General features: G+C 35.0%; 1 protein-coding gene across 10 annotated transcripts in view; it reads right to left on the bottom strand.

The window, feature by feature from the left end:
- Positions 1 to 19050, bottom strand: part of LOC107669455 (gephyrin-like) — an 89324-nt gene that overhangs the window by 36728 nt on the left and 33546 nt on the right. For all 10 annotated transcript variants that reach the window (XM_016461683.1, XM_016461682.1, XM_016461685.1 and 7 more), the window contains 6 exons: positions 11786 to 11843; positions 11160 to 11252; positions 10305 to 10399; positions 9378 to 9444; positions 7693 to 7965; positions 7079 to 7213 (listed from right to left, as the gene is read on the bottom strand). In XM_016461683.1, coding sequence (XP_016317169.1) covers positions 7079 to 7213; positions 7693 to 7965; positions 9378 to 9444; positions 10305 to 10399; positions 11160 to 11252; positions 11786 to 11843 — 721 coding nt within the window. The remainder of the gene's footprint in view (positions 1 to 7078; positions 7214 to 7692; positions 7966 to 9377; positions 9445 to 10304; positions 10400 to 11159; positions 11253 to 11785; positions 11844 to 19050) is intronic.

Genomic DNA, 19050 nt, shown 5'->3' with positions numbered 1-19050 from the left:
ACACACACACAATGTGGATTTATCCTTCATCTAACTCACATCTGCAGCTGTCAGTCGAGGCACTGCTTTTTTCACATTGATGTTTTTTGACATTCAAAACATCTGAAACACAAGCTGCAGACACAGTCCAGCATGGAGAAAACCAGGATTAATGAAGCATTTCAGGTTATTTTTTTTGGCTGGAATATTTGATTTAGATTTTTGAAAAACATTTTTATAATTTTTTTATCATTAATTACACCAAATTAGTGCATTAACAATAATATTATTTTATAGTAATTTACTCATTACTTACATTTCAACATTAATCTTACCTAATTAGTTGGGTGGGCAACATACTCCAGAGTCTGGAGTTTTATTTTGAATTCAACTTATAATTTGTTATTTATGGGTAAAATATGCTATTTGTAATCTTTAAAAAAATTATTTGATTTCTGGAAATCATCCTGCGACCCCTCCTCGTGGTTTCGCGACCCCCTGGGGGGTCCCAACCCCTACTTTGGGAACCCCTGCATTAAATCAATAGCCCTAGCAAGATAATACTTTAAAACAGCTCAGTTTTTGCATATGTTAAAGTTTATTTAAACTGCTGTTCAAAGGTTTGGGTCGGTAAGAGTTTTTAAAAGTTTTTGAGTCTTTTATGCTTACCAAGGCTGCATTTATTTGATAAAAAATACAATAAAAATAGTAAAATTGTGAAATATTATAACAATTTAAAATAACTCTTTTCTATTCGAATATATTTTACAATGTAATTTATTTCTGTGATCAAAGCTGAATTTTCAGCATCATTACTCCAGTCTTCAATGTCACATGATCCTTCAGAAATCATTCTAATATGCTGATTTGCTGCTCAAGAAACATTTCTGATTATTATATTAATGTTGAAAACAGTTGTGCTGCTACATATTTTTGAAACTTTATTTGAAATAGAAACCTTTGTAACATCATAAATGTCTTTACTGTCACTTTTGATCAATTGAATGCATCCTTGCTAAATAAAAGTATTAATTAAAAAAAAAAAAAACTCTTACTGACCCATATACAGTTTTTAAATGTAGTGCACATACACGCTGCACGATTTAAGTACATTCACTGCAAATGCATTTCCTATTCATTCATGCAAACTGAGGACTGAGCCTAATTATTTTCTGTATTAATCAACAGCAGGTTACAAATACAAAAATAATTTTAATAAAAGTTGAACTGAAAATATTCCATTAAGTACCCATCTTAGGACAGAATGCAGGGGGATTTAATCAATACATTCTTAACAAACGAGCTGCCACCATTCTGCCCAGTTACTTGTGCATTAAAATTAGATGCAAGATTGCATTTGCAGATAATCACAGGAACTGGTTTATGTGTTAGTGGCTCACTGTTATCTAACCGTGTTATATAACTGTGTGGAGGACTGCCACAGCCATATCATCATCTGTGTGTGTGCGCGACTGTGAGAGAACACAAGACAGGAAGTGACATCGAGAGAGTCTGAGTATGCTTGTGATCAGGATGGCTATTAATCAAGTTGATGTTTCTGGTAAAACGATTGTGATGATTGAGTTTTTGCTTTGTCATTATCATGACACTATTGCATGTCTCGGTTTTTGTCGGTTTAGTCAGTGTAGTCAAAGCATCTATAAATGTTTAAATATATGCGATTAAGACATGACCAGTCACAATTTAATATGCAAATACTGTATTATGATGACAATCGATATTGGGTAAATTTAAAGAGAAAATTTGAATTTGTCAACATTCACTCACTGTTTCAAATCTATATGACTTTCTTTCTTTTTGCAGAACACAAAAAGAAGATATTTCAAAAAAGGTTAGGGCTCAAACAACATTGGAGCACATTTAATTTCATTGTACAGAAAAAAAGTATGTTTTCAAGTATCTTTTATGTTCCACAAAAACATAAATGAAAAGAAATGCAGTTTGAAAATCGATGTTAAAAAGAGACGAGTCTAGCAGGGTTGTTATAGATAACTAAAAGAGTAAAAAAAAAAATGTTACTTGAAATAAAATAAACATCAACAGAAATAAAATAAAATATATTTTTTATATTATATATACTTTTATTTTAGCTATGGAGGAAACTTCTCATTTTAGTTTAACTGGATGTACTAAAATAAACTAAAACTGAAATAAAAATTAATAAAACTATATACATACACTATACTGACATATCTACTAAAATGACAAAAACACACAACAAAAGTACTAAAATGTTAACTAAAATAAAAATGAAAACAGAAAATATAAAAATGAAAACTGATTCAAAATATTAATATAGTCTCTCAATGATACCAAAATAAAACTGGAGTCTAGATGTTAAAAATGCAATGCAAAAATGGATTGGCGGAGGGAAATTTTAGCTGATAATTTGTAATAATGTTTCAAATTTAATTGCTAAAATTATTATTAAATATTTCTAATAATAATGACTAGAAATATATAAATATATTAAAACAATAAAATAAAAAAATATACATTTACATTTGTTGATCATTTGCATATGTGGAAGTTTGATTGACTGAAACATTGCTAATTAATAATTATTTTTTGTGATGATGGAGTAGTGTGCCAGATTTATGTATTTCTTAGTTTATAATGTACTTTCATTCAACACACCTACGAATGTTTCAGGTGTCAGGTTATATATTTTTATTAGCTAATAATGACTAAACAGTCTGTTTGTGACAAAGTTATTGAATGGTTTAGAACACTTCCAATATAGCACATAAGTTATATGGACTACACTTTTATGGTGTTTTTATTAGGTTTTGGAGCTCAACAGCCCCTGGTCACTAAATGTTTTCATAATATAGAGAAGAGCAGGGTGAACATGGAAAATGAAAGTCATATTGGTTTGCAATGACATGAGGGCGAGTAAATTACAGAATTTTGCATCGTTGTCAAACTGACACCTGTACAAACTCTCTCACTCATATGAGTGCAGCACAGTCTCCAGGGCAACGCCCGCTCCCATGACAACCACCGCATCCACACAGCGGGGTCGAGAAAGGATTGTGACATATGAGCTGACGAACGAGAGTTGCTCGCCCGGCTCGGGTGAGAGTCCTGAGCCATGTGGGTCAAAGTTACAGGTTAGTCATATTCCTGCAGCTCAAACAGTAGAGCATCACACCAGCAACACCAAGATCATGGGTTCGATTCCCAGGGAAGGGATTCCCATGAATTGTACAAAAAATGTATAGCTTGAATGCAATATAAGTTGCTTGGATAAAAGCATAATTCCAAATGCATTATTGTGATAAATGTTCAGGAAAGTCAGTGCATATAACTGCATATGTTCATTTTCCGTCAAATAGATGTTTATAAAGAGATGCCAATTAATTTAACACTTTTTATCCCACGTTTGTCACAAGAGCACTAATTTCTAATTAATTTCTAACGTATTTCTTGGTAATACACATTTGACAGTAAAGCACTGAACTTGAGTTGGGAAGCATAGAACATTTACTTTTATTAATAACAGTAACGTGTAAAATCTAATTTTTATATGGAAAATGTATATATACTACTCTTATTAAATGTATCATTCTTCTATAGTATTATACTGAACTGATCAACAACTTGAGTGATTATAAAAGTAGTGCTCTTTACTTGCTTTATGTGATTCAGTTGCAAATTGAAGAAAAGTTTTGTTTTTCAAAGCACTTTGTGTCTTTTCTTTCTGCATATACAAAAAAGTGCAAAACTTTGACAAAATTTGATTTCTTGATGATTTGATATTTTATTACATTTTATTTTATAATCTCAATATATAAACCAAAAAATAGAAATGAATGACTAATAAGCCAGTAAGTGCTCCTCTGCTGCCATCTACTGGTTACAGTCATAATTTGATGTCTTTTTAAAATTTTAATAAGTGTTTGTTTATCACAAAGTAAATTTTGGTCATCCCATTCATTTTTTTTTTTTTAAATTGGATAATTTTTAGAGCTTTAAAGTGCTGTAAATAGTTGTGTGAAATACTTGAAAGTCATTGAAAAGTGCTTGAACTTCTCTCAAAAGGTTGTACAAACCCTGAAATGAATAATGTAATAACTTTTGACTATTTTTGCCACAATATCATTGTTATAGTTAGCGTTACTACTTCTGGTTTTTTATGTCAGTGCTGTTTGAATTTTACATCTGCATCTAATTCACAGAGAATTCTGTGAAGATTTGAATGCTTCTCACTAGATCTCAAAGCAACCTTATTCATTCTGCGGCGAAATTCAACGAATTCAGTAAGTGTCGCGAGATCAACACTGGTTCCCGAGTAAACCTATTCAGAGCTCGGACCAGTTTTCTTGCGCTGTGCTCAATAATTGGTCCAAGCTGATAAACGGTTTCATTACGCTTTTGTTTTCGTTTGCCGTTTGATGTTTCTCATATGCAACAGAAATTGCAGCGCTTATTTGTTAGGCAACGCCAGTGTGACCGCTCACAAAATTTAGTCGCACCGGCAAAAGAAAAATGGTGAGCTGTCACACAGCAAATTCTGGAACTGTCAATTTACGGTTTTGTACTGTAAATTATTTTTTCCATTCTAAAAACTGTTAATTTGAAACGTACTGTTAGATTTATTATAGTTTTTCACCATATATAGTAAGGGAACTTACTGCTAACCAATTAAAGGGGTCATGAACGTAGAAATCAAATTTCCCTTGATCTTTTGACACATAACAAGTCATTGTACTATAAAAACATCCTGTAAGTTTCAAAACTCAAAACTTTCTCGTTAGTTTAAAAACAGCTTATATTGAAACCAAGCTCAGAAGACAACTCGTTTTGGAGCATGCCACTTTATGATGTAATAGTGTGGCTAAGCACCGCCTCCGCAGAAGCCCCGCCCACTGATACATACTTGTAGTAGGAGGAGAGGAAATACTAGAGAGACGCAAATACAGGATTACTCCATCAACAGAAGCATGCAGATGACATTACAAGATCACAAGACACTGTGTAGTAAGTTGCTGCTGCGCCATGACACGAATCAATTTCTCTTTCAGGTCAGAAGCGGCGCGAATGCTTGTATGTCAGAAATAGAGCGGGACATCAGTTTAATGTTGGGGATTTGTTGTGTCAATCCGTGCTGCATCCAGTTTAGACAGAATCACCGATCATAATGGGTTCTGTTGTCTATAGTCGCGTCCAGTGTAAACACGGGGTAAAATTAGCAAAGAGCTCCAGATTGCGTCAGTGAAAAACTTTTTGTTTGTCTGTTTGCTTTACTTTGCTACAGATTGTTTAAAGATTCATTTTTAAACAAGACAGTGTGATGCAGGCTTTTCAGAGAGCCTGAAAGTAAAAGACGATGCGGCGCTGAGTCTGACTAGAATGGATCCAACAGTAATGTCGCAGCACAGAAGTGTGAGGAAGCATGTTTTTACCACTATTGCATTGTCTGTTCCATACCGTTTGATATATACTGACTATTTATAGGTTTTTAACCTAAATGACCCATGTTGTATTCAGAATACGTCACAGCAGCCATATCACCCAGTAGCCCAAGACCGGTTGCCCACTGAAGCTAAGCAGGGCTGAGCCTGGTCAGTGCCTGGATGGGAGACCTCCTGGGAAAACTAGGTTGCTGCTGGAAGAGGTGTTAGTGAGGCCAGCAGTGGGTGCTCACCCTGTGGTCCGTGTGGGTCCTAATGGCCCAGTATAGTGACGGGGACACTATACTGTAAAAAAGCATTTGGATGAGACGTTAAACCAAGGTCCTGACTCCCTGTGGTCACTAAAAATTCCATGGCACTTCTTGTAAAGAGTAGGGGTGTATCCCCGGTGTCCTGGCCAAATTCCCTCCACTGGCCCTTGTCAACCTGTGGCTGCCGTCGCATCATCCAAGTGGATGCTGCACACTGGTGGTGGTTGAGGAGAGACCCCCCTCATGATGATTGTAAAGCGCTTTGGGTGTACAGCAATACACAATAAAGTGCTATATAAATGCCTCATTCATTCATATGTTATTTTAATAAACAAAACTGTTAGCCAATCATAGCAATGGGCGTTTACTTGCGAGTCTTGAATGCCCCCCCACGCCTATAAAAACAGACCGTTCTGCAGAGAGGCACAAAAACAGGATAGAAAATAGCATATTACTTCTAAATTATGTTTTTTTTTAATGTAAAATCACACTAACTAGCTCCGCGATGCGCTTCTACGACATCACGCATGACGTAATCACGTTGGAAAGGTCATGCACGGTTAGCTCTTCGTCTGTGTACTCCAGTTCAAAAAGGTGGGGTAGGGCGAAAAACTCCATCTCATTTTCTCCTCCAACTTCAAAATCTTCTGACATCATTGTCTTACCTTTTTTTTTGTAAAGGGCATTTGACTTTCTTTGCACGTTCGCATTGTAAACACTGGGACGTACTTCCGCGTCACCTTTCCAACATGACTACGTAATGAGTGAATCCAGCTAGTGCAAGATGAACATTTGTGGTAAAAAGGATATACATTTTTATTTTTTTTTAGAAAATGACTGATCGTTTCACTAGATAAGACCCTTATTCCTCGGCTGGGATCGTGTAGAGCCCTTTGAAGCTGCAATGAAACTGCAATTTGGACCTTCAGCCCGTTGGCCACCATTGAAGTCCATTATATGGTGAAAAATCCTGGAATGTTTTCCTCAAAAACCTTAATTTCTTTGCAACTTAAGAAAGAAAAAGCAGTCAGTTTATTTTTCTGGCCCCACTGGCAGATATTTTTTCTTGTTTTAAGCATATCTCATTTAATTTTTCAGAAAACAATACATATTTAGATTCTCAAGTAAATGTATTTTGACTGAAGAATGTTTAGATATTTGTACTGGAGAACGAGACAAAATTACTAAGAAAGAAAATCATTTTTGCGGTGTTCTAAACAGAATTCTTCGATATCGTAAATATGAAACAGAAACCTGTGAAATCCACACATAGATGGGACTCTGACAGGAGTTTTGGGGTGAGGTGAGCGTGGAGATCGGCAGCAGGGCGAGCGAGGTGGGGAGGCAGAGGAGCAGCAGACAGGAAGTGAACAGTGCGGGGACAGGAAACAGGAAGTGAGGTGCTCTCACCTTGGGAGTGGGACAGGAAGCGGTGGAGAGGCGGGAGGTAGCCTGGGCACGCGGCGACTCGGATGGCGTGGTGCTCAGAGATGCCGTGTCACGGGGAAGGACCTGAACACCCCGTGAGATGATGGAGTCGGGAATCTGAGACACAAAAGAAGGATGTTTATTAAAATCATAAACATCCAAACATTTGCTCTCTTATTATTTGTGCATTATATAATGTAAAAAGTCAAAGTTTGCAAGTTTTGAAAGCATTTATTTCCACTGAACTTATGGTGCAACATGTTTTACGTTCCTAATCTGCATACTATTTAGTGTGTTCCAGATTGTAGTACACTTTAAATAGTATGAGGGCCAAATAAGGACATAATCATAAACATGGAGCACGTGGGGGAAGAAAACACACACAGACACGGAACAGAGTCTGACACAAATGATGTGAAGATAATGTCGTGATATTCACTCACACCAGAGGACGTTTCAGCACACATGAAGATGACACACAATATCATGATGGGAATGAAGACAAACGGAACACCTGCAAACGTCCAACAGAGTCATGTGAGAAACACTTTTGTAGAGCATAACTAATTTATATATAACTACAGCTACAGGGTTACCTTGGCAGCGATGGAGGCGGCGGTGATGTGCGAGGAGGAGCTGTCCTCTGTGGAGGCCACACCACTGTCCTTCTTCTCCTCCTCCTCTTCCTCACACTGCACGCCCTTGTCCTCGGTCTGGCAGTGCGGGCTGCTGGTGGGCAGCGGGGACGGAGGCGGCGGAGGCGAGGGCAGGTCCTCCAGCTCATTGGGCACCTCCTTCACTTTGACCACAGCTTCTCGGAGCAGGTCGATGGCGTGTGGGAGAGCAGGCAGGATGAACTGGAAGCATTCCTGCAGGACACAAATATGAAGAGCTTGAGATATGAATGTATATACATATATATATATACATTTATCAACTTATCACCCCTTAATGGTACTTTTTGTTTCAGGAAAATCTTTAATAGCCACTCTTCCGCTAGGAAAAATAGTCCCTGACAGTTACAGTAAACAGCGGTGTCACGCTCAGCTGATGGAGCTCAGATACAAACAGAGCCTAAAAGTTGTTTTTATTTTTAACACAATATATGATGTTTCCTTACATTCATTTGTTTATCTCTCATGAGAAAACGTTCCTCCTTTGACAGCGGGAAGGGCGTGGTCTCAAAATTAAAGGTGAATGACGCAATATAACACCAGCAGAAGTCACTCATACTTTATTACATAAACAATAAAAAACTACTTTACCTGAAATACAAAATACATGAAAGAGTTTTCAGCAGTATATGGATTGTTTATGTTGCTAAGGGTGTTGCGCACAGATCTGGTCGGGGAAAAACACAGATACTGACCAATCAGCATCAAGCACCGGAACTGATCTGTTTTACAATAACAAAGAAACCATAAAAAGGCGCAGCTACCCAATTTTTGAATTAAAATCTTGCTCAATATACAATCCTACTTAAAATCACTAACAAACATTTACCATGGAAGTACTTTTTTGTATGGGATAAAACAGCGTTATTATAGTAAGGCCAAACTAAAACTAAAACCATAAAAAAATTGTTATTTGAAATAAAATAAATTTGAGCTAAAACAAAATGAAATATTAAAAACGGGCAACATATCTCATTTTTGCTTAGTTTACCTTCATGAAATAAAAATAACTAACACTAAAATAAAATGGAAATAGACATATTAGAAAAACTAATAAAAATGACAAAACACAACAAAGTTTATACAACTTGAATTAAAATGAAAACAGAAAATATAAAAATAAAATACAATTCAAAATATTAATAAAACCTATAATAGTATCTCTATTAAAATACCATATTTGGGATAAACTGCTATTATAGGTGATTTATTGAAACTGATAGTAAAGTACAATTTTTTTTTTTAAAGTTGTACAAACAGTGTCTCCGTCCATGGTGTTTCTCATAAATTGGCCAAGCAGTGAAAAAATTATGACCCTTAAGTAAACTATTCTGGACTGATCCAAAAAGAGCTCTATAATTATTCATGTTTATCTCTATTTCCAGCACCTATTAATGTATATTTTATGGAGACCACAAGCAAGTACACAAACAGAATTAAACTTGCACTTTATGTGTAAAACACTCCCATTTATCATTTATTATATATGAATTGGATTACTAGAAGTACTACATTAAACGTTTTGGCTAATGGAGTACATACTGGCAGACCAGTACTGAGACATACGACTAACCACACACTTAATGAAAGAAAAAAATAATTCTTACCTGTGAACCTTTTTTACTGCCTGGCAAATTTATGATGAGAGTTTTCCCTCGGATACCACACACAGGTCTGTACACACACAAATCAAGACAATTCAAAAGAGACATCATTTCATCATTGATAATAATCAGATATGTTTCTTGAGCAGCAAATCAGCATATTAGAATGATTTCTGAAGGATCATGTGACACTGAAGACTGGAGTAATGATGCTGAAAATACAACTTTGATCACAGAAATAAATTACATTTTACAGTATATTACAGTGGAAATCAGCTATTTTAATTTGTAATAATATTTCATAATATTTTTTCACAATAAGTTTTTATTGTATTTTTGTATATTTTACTGTAATTGAGTATGAGACTTCTTTTAAAAATAATACAAAATTAAACAGTACTTTTAACAGTAGTGTATACATAGTGATTATTATTATTATTATTATTATTATTATTATTTGTGGGCAAACAGGAAATAATTGTAAATTGTAATTCTGAATATAATAGTATTCCACAGAAGCTTGTTTATGCCACGGGATAAAAAAAAATTATTGCGATTTTTTTATCTCTCAATTTTGACTTTTTTTCTCGCAATTCTGAGAAAAAAAAAGAAAAAAAAAAAGAGTCCGAATGTTAGACAAAGTTTTTTTTTTCATTCCATGGCAGAAACAGGCTTCCATAAAATTCTTATATTTGCATTATTATTATATTCTGAAAATGTTCCTATAATTCTGTATCTAGCTGTTGTATTTCTCTACTGGAAGCTTATGTACGAGGCAATGAAAGTCTGATTCAATGAAGTCAATGTCTTTGATTGAGAGGCTGATCTGGGATCAGTTTTTTCTGAATATCCTGATGAGTATAATTATGAATGAAAGTCAAAGTTCTTCTACACTGAGACAAGCATGTTGAGGATGTGTTGAAGTGAGACCTGGAGAGCATTCCCAGAGGAGTGACTTTCAGAGAGCCCACCAGCATGGCCAGAGACATCCCTGGAGCTTCCCGCTCGATCACCTCTTTAGTGGCCTGGACAGACAGACAGGACGACAGAGAGAAAGAAAAAGGACAAATTATTTCTCTTTAATGTGTCAAATATGTCTAGACCGGCTGAGATTAAATGAAGGAGTCTCAAACTGTGTTCAAATGTGCCAAGATACCAAAGATAGCAATCAAAAATCAGAGATCTCAAATATGAGCTCAAACATTTTTCATGAAATGATCTGAGCTGTTATCCACATTAGAACATCACTTATTGTATGTCAACAACTGTCTTATATGTCTGTTTTTAATTCTCTTAAGACAAAGTTAATCATTTATATATTTCATGAAATGAAACATTACTAAGAACCATGTTCCTCTGGGAGAGAAGCTTCACAGGAATGTCACAGATCAACAGGGGCTGGTCACATTAAAACCCTGGGTGATCCTACAGTATCACTCACTGCACAAAATAATCATCTGTGTGTCTCTGTGTGTGTGTGTTCTTTGTCCTTGAGTGACACTTCAAACATCATTAGAGGGACAGAGGGAGAAGAACGAGGGAAAACATCAAAGGAGGAGTATTGATGAGACTCATGGGTCGAGAGAGAGTCCCAGAGTTTCCTTTTGCTGAGAAATACAGTGGAGTCCAAAATCTGAGACCACTAGTGAAAATGCTTCTATTTTGCATGGTTCTCATTTTATAAATGATGGCTTATGGTCAGAGTTTTTGAGGTCTGTAAGAGAATATTTTAGGCAGGAACACACATCTCACTCTCCACACACATATATGTAGCGCAGGACCAACCTCAGGCGTGACATCCCGTGGAGCAAAGCCAGTGCCACCAGTGGTCAAAATCAGGTTTAACTCTTTCTCATCACACCAGTCGATCAGAGTCTCCTGAACGAGACAAAAGAAACAAACGTCAGTAAACACACACATTTACATGTTCTGAAAGAGGTCTCCTATGCTCATCAAGGCTGTATTTATTTGATTTATTTAAAAAATACAGAAAAAAAATTAAAAATTGTGATATATTATTACCATTTATAATAACTGTTTTCTATTTGAAAATATATAAAAATTTAATTTATTTCTGTGATCAAAGCTGAATTTTCAGCATCATTTCTCCATACTTCAGTGTCACATGATCCGTCAGAAATCATTCTAATATGCTGATTTGCTGCTAAAGAAAAATGTCTGATTATTATCAATGTTGAAAACTGAATGGAAAGTTGAAAAGAACAGCATCTATCTGAAATAGAAATATTTTGTTACATTTATAAATGTCAAGTTAATGCATCTTCACTGAGTAAAAGTATTTGTTTTTTTTCCTACTGACGCCAAACTTTTAAACTGTGGTGTTAAGTGAACTGAGATTTTGTTTGATTTTGTTGATTTTATTTTCCCGTTACCTAAATTTTGAAACGTACCTTGATCTCATCGATTTCATCGGGAACGATTTTGTAAGCTGAGATGGTTCCCCCAAGCCTGCAAAACAATCATTCTCATCATTATTAGAAGAAAATCTTTAGGGTCATAAAGGTGATGTGTTAGTAGAAATCTAGAAATCAAGCTTTCATTTCTATTACATGGTGCCATCCTGTGGCCAAATCAAGAATGAGGACAAACAGAGAGAGAAAGGGTGTGTGAGTGCGAGTGTGTGAGAGAAAGAGAGCAGGAGAAAAGCACTTGAGGCAGGAGGTGTAGAGCAGCAGTCAGGTCTTATGTCTCTTTTTCCTTCTCGCTCTTTTTTCCCCTTTTTGCATGCGTGTTATTTTCAGGAAACTATAGCATCATGTTTCCTTGTGACAGCAGACTCTCTCTCTCTCTCTCTCTCTCTCTCTCTCTCTCTCACACACACACTACTGCAAAATGACCTACACACACCTTCATCACAGAAAAGATAATGAAGTTTATATAAATATATACAAATGATTAATTAAATGTACTATGTAAAGCTTTGCAAAGGAAAATATACTAATAGATTTGCATCTGCAAAATCTAAATGAATTTAATGGAAAATGAAACCATTGCATCGCCATTTTAATTAGCACTATATGTAATTATAAATGTAAACAAATAACTTTAATTATAAATAAATAATAAAAATGTCAAATGTCTGTAATTATAACTGTATAAAAAGATACACCTTTAATGATGAATAAATAATAAAAATGATAAAAACACAAAAGTCTAGACTGGTAAAATGAAAATAGATTATTAAAAGTAAATTATAATTCTCATTATACTTAGATGTAATTATAATTCTATTTAGTTGTTTCTTCAGTTGCCCCATTAACTGAAAATTATTATAAAATTATTATTTTATATTACTTTAGATATATTACTTTGATGTTTTCCTTATATAATAAACATGAATTAATATTAGAATATATAGAGTACACACACACACACACACACACAATATATAGATGGATCTATATTATACATTGAATTTTTTTTTCAATGCAATCATTTTTATTTCCATTTAAATATATGGTTTATTCTATAAGAGATATGTAACTCTTCAATATCCAGAGCAACAGTCCCACCTGTCAGGTAAAACACGGTAATCCTTGAGTGTTACTTGGTTCACTCTTTGCATAAATAACATTATACTGATAGCAAATAAACTTAGAATCTTTTCTTCCGTTTCCAAGGAAACCACTTCAGACTACAGCCTCTGGTGGCAGCGCCTCTCTCTCTCTCTCTCTCTCTCTCTCAGAGCATTCGTGATGCTAGACGGTTCGTTTTGTGACTCTGACACAGGTAGACACCTGGTTTGGGCCCAGAGTGAATGTCCCTGTCCTGAATGTGTGGAAAACTCATAGTGTTTAATTAACAACAGAACATGCTTGAGGATAATTCTGCTTAATGTGTTCAACAGGAACCAGTGCTGTGAAATACCTGTGCTTTCATTTCACCATCTCTATATTTAAATGTACAATACAGTTTAACCTAAAATAATACTTTGTTGTCATCTGTTCACCCGCTTATTTTTGATTTTCAAGCTTCAAAAAGGACAAAAACACATCTTGACATGCCATATTTGATCTGTGGTGAAAAAGGCGAAACATAAACCCAGCTAACAGGGAACGTTCTCAGAATGCTCTGACAATGTTCACTCAAAGTTATGAACAAACGTTCTTGCAGTAATATTAATAGAATGTTCGTTTAGAGTTTGGTTTTTAATAGTGTTCTCAAAAAGTGTTATTTATACATTGTTCATGGAACATTTTCTCTGAATTCCATTTTTTAAATGTTACTTGTTTCAAAACGTTCAGAGAACATTCATTCCCATAATGTTTGCAAAATCATAAAATTGGATGTTCCTTTAATGTTCACATAACCAAAAAAAAAAAAAAAAACCCTGGACATTTTGAACATTCAGAGAACACTGAGAAAAAACGTTTTCATAACTTTTTTATACAAGCCAGTTTTATGTTAATACACTTATATATATATTTAAGTTGTATATAAAGATTTTTTTTGTAGTACATTTTACAAGAAAATACAAAATGTGTACAAGAAAATTCAATGCGTTACTTGCCATTTCTTTGTAATTATTTGAGAAATGTACTTGCAATTTCTGAGTGAAAACTGTGTTGAAGTAAATCCTACACCAGCTTTAGTTCAGTGTCCAGACATCAGTGAGTGATTTAGGATTGTGAACTCACAATCATTGTGCAAAAGAATCCAAGGCCTAGATGCAATTCAAATGATATTACATTTTGGCCCTGTGGAAAAAATGCTTACGAGTTAAATTGTTTTGTGAGACTCCAACTGGAGATTATTAAGTGTCAGAGTGAGAAAATCATTAGTGCTGGGGTGTGCTGGTCTAAAAATGAAATATAATGGGAGTAAAATCATTTACAGAGGTTCTGAGGCTACAGAGATGAGCTTACAGGAAGTGAGGTGGAAACAACTACAGAGCAAGAGAAAGAGGTTTGAAATGAAACACTACAGCACGGCTACTGCACACTATATGCTGCAAAAGATCAAGTATTATTACAAAAATAGTATGTAAGACAGTATAAAATAAAAGAAACAGTGTGCTATGTTTTCTCACATGTTGTTTTGTATCTTTAGTCCAATTTATGTCAAAATGTCCTAACTTTTGGTAGTCTCAACAAAAAATTAGTCAAGAAAGAGATGATAAAAATTTGATTTGCATACTATTACTGTATATACTATTCCTGCAACATATACACTACAGTTCAAAAGTTTGGGGGCAGTAAATAGTTTTTTGGGAGAAATTAATAAATTTTTTTCATCAAGCATGCATTAATGACAGTAAAGACATTTATAATATTATAAAAGATTTCTATTGCAAATAAATGCTGTTCTTTTAAGCTTTCTAATCTTCAAAGAATCCTAAAAAATAAAATGTATCACGGTGTTTCTACAAAAATATTGATTTCAACTGATTGATTTGAAACTGATTTTAACATTGATAATAATCAGAAATGTTTTTTGAGCAGCAAATCGGCATATTAGAATGATTTCTGAAGGATCATGTGACACTGAAGACTTGATCACAGGATTAAATTACAAAATTAGAAAACAGCTGTTTTAATTTGTAATAACATTTCACAATATTAATGTTTTTACTGTATTTTTACTGAAAGAAATGCAGCCTTGGCGAGATTTTTTAAAGACATTAAAAAAATCCTACTGACCTCAAACTTTTGAACAGTAAGGTAAAAATAGTTAGAGTAGAATGGATTTTTTTTTTAAAGCTGAGCGTAACTAATAAAATAAAATAAAATAATAAAATAAAATAAAATATTTCCATAAGTTTTTAAGAATTTCCAGGCCTGGAAATCACTTTTTAAAGATTACCTGGGAATCCTGAAGTATTATGATATTGTGAACACAGGCATGCTTACAGGCATAAACTTGCTTCATGTTAAAAAGTCCATTAATAGAAATGTCTAGAAAACAGAGCTGCCTATAATGAAAAAAACAAAATCTGTAAAACATTCAGAGGGCCTGACATCCTCCCTTGGATTCCAGTAATATTTCTGGCATGGTTTAAGAGTTGCATTTTCCCTTCGCTGTGCAAGAATTGCTGTCCGAGTCTTTCTCTGCTAATGGAAGAGTTATGAGTGTTTAATCGAACTCTGCTGTCATATGGACCCTGCCACACTTAAAACCATCATTCCTGGCCTCACCGCGTACTTCGGGGTATGAATAAAAAAAGACCTCAGAGGAGGAGAACGCGTCCCGCTGCACACATCTGTGACCCAGCTTTACAGGCCTACTTCAATTCTGGATGGGCTCCCAAACGAAGGCCATCTGCTGCTGTGATTTAATTAATAATGGAGCACCTTTGTGCTGAATGACGGCTTTGGGTGCAATTTAAAGTACTGCTGGAGGACACAGGGACAATCGCTGGGAAGCTACCTGAAAACACTCACAAAACATCTGAAGTATGGATGGGCTGTTATACGATTAATGCAAAATTCAACATTTCATTAATAAACTAAAATACTATAGTTTGAATGTTTAAAGAAATGTGCCTAATTTCACAATAAGTGCAAACCATGTTTAAGCATTTCAACATTTCATTAATAAACAAAAATATTATAAGTTTGAAATTTAATAAAAAAAAATGTGCTTAATTATACAGTAAGTTCAAACCATATTAAAGCAATTTAACACTTCATTAATAAACTAAAATATAACTATTTTGAGAATTCAATAAAAACGGCTTAATTTTACAATAAGTGCAAATCATACTTGAACAATTTAACATTTTCATTAATAAACAAAAATATTTATATTTTGAGAATTTATTTGAAAAATGTGCTTAATTATATGATAATTGCAAACCATGTTTGAACAAATCAACATTTCATTAACAAACAAAAATATTTCTGTTTCAGATTTTAATAAAAAGTTAAATAAATTTAATTAATACGATAAGTGATGTGTAAAATTTGATTAACAAACATAAATATGATTATTTTGACAATTTAATTTAAAAAGTGTTTAATTGTAATGATTGCAAAAAATCCTAATGGTCTTAAAAATTAATTTTCATTATGCAAAATATGAATTCTCATTTTTTCCTTTCAGATTTTGGGGTAAAAAAATAAGATGCACTGAAATAGGATGGGATTTAATTCTGACAGCAGACCATCCCAGCATGCCCAAGGTCTGCTGACTTTCTCCGAACTCTCCCTGTCTGGCTTTCTAACAAGGGTCAGAGCAAGACGAGCCACGTGTCACCGATCTGATTTATTCACTGCCTATTTTTAGTGCCACCAATTAGCATGACTGACAGCGGCTGTTATAACTGCAGTCGCGTGAGGACAACAAGCCCGACCTGTCTGATAGCTGTCTGTCCCTCAGCGTTCACACTTAACACACATCGCCTTCATCTGTGTCGTCCCTCCGCGTCTGTCATCTCGCTCTCCCCAAAACCACCTGGCTTTCTATTTCACCTGACAGCTCGTCCAAACACTTCCTCCTGCATTCATTACAGTGGTTTCAGCATGCCGGCGCTCTTAAAGGGATAATTCGCACAAAAAATGAATATTCTGTCATCATTTACTTTAATTTTTACACTCAAAATGATGTTTTAAGGTAGCCTATTTACAAACTATAGCTATTAAAATAGCAAAAAGCACCATAAAACTATTATAAAGGTAGTCCATATGACTTGTACACCATATTCCAAATTTTCAATGTATAATGACTTAAATTTCAGTCTGTTTGTCACACAAAGCCATCATATGACTTCAGAAGACACAAAACATGCTGTATAAATATGAACTACAATTTTTCCCCCATTGATTAAATTCATATGGATTTTAAACAACACAAAGCCTAATTTTTGCATGAAATATGTCTCTGGTCCTATTGTGTGCATGATCACCAGTTATATGCAACCATGTTTGAGCAATGTTATGAACATTTTTAATTTTTTAGAGAATTTAATAAAAAAGCTTGCTTAATTGTAACAGCCTTAAAAATTCATTTTCATTATGCAAAATATAAATTCTTATTATTTATTTATTTTTATTAAATTTAGGGTGAAAAATTATATTCACCCAAATGCAACTCAAAGAACTTAAATATATATATTTCAATCATGACAAATCTCGGAACATTTTAGCATGGTGATGGATATGACAATGTTAATGCATTTGGTCTTGGCGGAACAGATCTGCTACGCTGCTGCTGAATTGCTGCTGCTGTTGGTTATTGCTGTAGTTGTAGATTATTGCTGCTGCTGCAAGCAAGTACAGGAACTTGCTACTGCCAATGCATATGGCGATACGGTGCCATGAGTATTTAAGACATGCTGCTGCTGCTGCACAAATAGCATATGAAATAACCCCGTAGCAGATCTATACAGGTGGAGCTGGGGAAGGTGGAGGGTTTCAGAGAACTCTGAAAGCATGCTGCAGGAATCTCAAGTGAATGCTAGCCAGCCATATAAATGCAAGGCAGTAAGCTCATTGGCTGCATATGCAGCATGAACCAATCAGCTTGTGCCAAGTCGTTTAACTCTCTAAATATCATCAGTTACGTTAACACCACATCAGAATGCGCCATCTAGAGTTTCACGACTGAACTATATATTTAATGAGAAAGAGCAAGGAAAACATTCATCACCCACGGCATCGAGTGCGAGGGAATTTACCGCGGTGGAAATGAGGCCCGGCAAAGCGAAATGTGTTCAGATGAAACAAGCTGTTTTCTCTGATAAATGCAGCTAATGTGAAAATATCACCCGACACCCGAGAGATTGAACTTTGCCATCCAGTTATGAATAAACTTTGCGAATTCTTTCGTAAGTGTATTTCATTTCACTCAGCTTTTAATTTTTAATTCACAACTTTATGTACCAGTCAAAATGACTGTATGCTGTGCTATAAGCTTTCTGATGTCTGCTGCTAATTATTCTGGCTAAGAACCGCCCACTAGGGATGAGTCCGTCTGACTGACACGTGAAGTGACCAATCACAGTCTGTTTTGTTTCTAGAAGCTGTTTAGGGCCAGGTTCAACTGAAATATATGATAACACTGATTTGGACTGATGAAAAAAGCTGTTCACTTGCATTGATTTGTGAATATTAATATTTAAATTGTTTTCAGGAGAAAAATCTGCAGCTTTTTCTTTGGCAAAACTCTTCTTTTGATCTCCATTTAAACTCAGAACAATGGGCAGATCATTAAAAGTTTAGGAAAAGTTTGGCCAAATATATACACCAGATCAGCTCATGTCTCTGCAATGTCTCCCTGATGTACCATTTTTTCAGGCTGTCAATCATCCAGAGGTCCCGCCCTCTAAACACTCAGGGCTCATGCATGATTGGCAGACGCATTCTGCGGAACTGCAGAGTGTGTCACAATGAGGGGTCTCTCGCGAGTTTCCCTGCTTTGTGTTTCCCTCAGGATTGAAGCGAGGAATCGTCCTGTCAGAGGAATCAGAGAACGGCACAACACTGCTGCAGTGTTTAAGAGTATACTTACAGTGTCTCAGACTAGTGAAACCTGGAATTATTTATATGTAGAGACAAAAGTCCAAAAGATTTGGGTCAGTATTCATCAAGGATGCCTTAAATTGATGAAAAGTGACAGTAAAGACATTTATAATGTTACAAAAGATTTCTATTTCTAATAAATGCTGTTCTTTTGAACTTTCTATTCATCTGTGATTCCTGAAAAATAAAATGTATCA

This window comes from Sinocyclocheilus anshuiensis, unplaced genomic scaffold (genome assembly GCF_001515605.1).
Source record: "Sinocyclocheilus anshuiensis isolate Anshui unplaced genomic scaffold, SAMN03320099.WGS_v1.1 scaffold96, whole genome shotgun sequence".
Lineage (NCBI taxonomy): Eukaryota > Metazoa > Chordata > Actinopteri > Cypriniformes > Cyprinidae > Sinocyclocheilus > Sinocyclocheilus anshuiensis.
The sequence above is the reverse complement of the archived record's forward strand: the minus strand, read 5'-3'. Positions and strand labels throughout refer to the sequence as shown.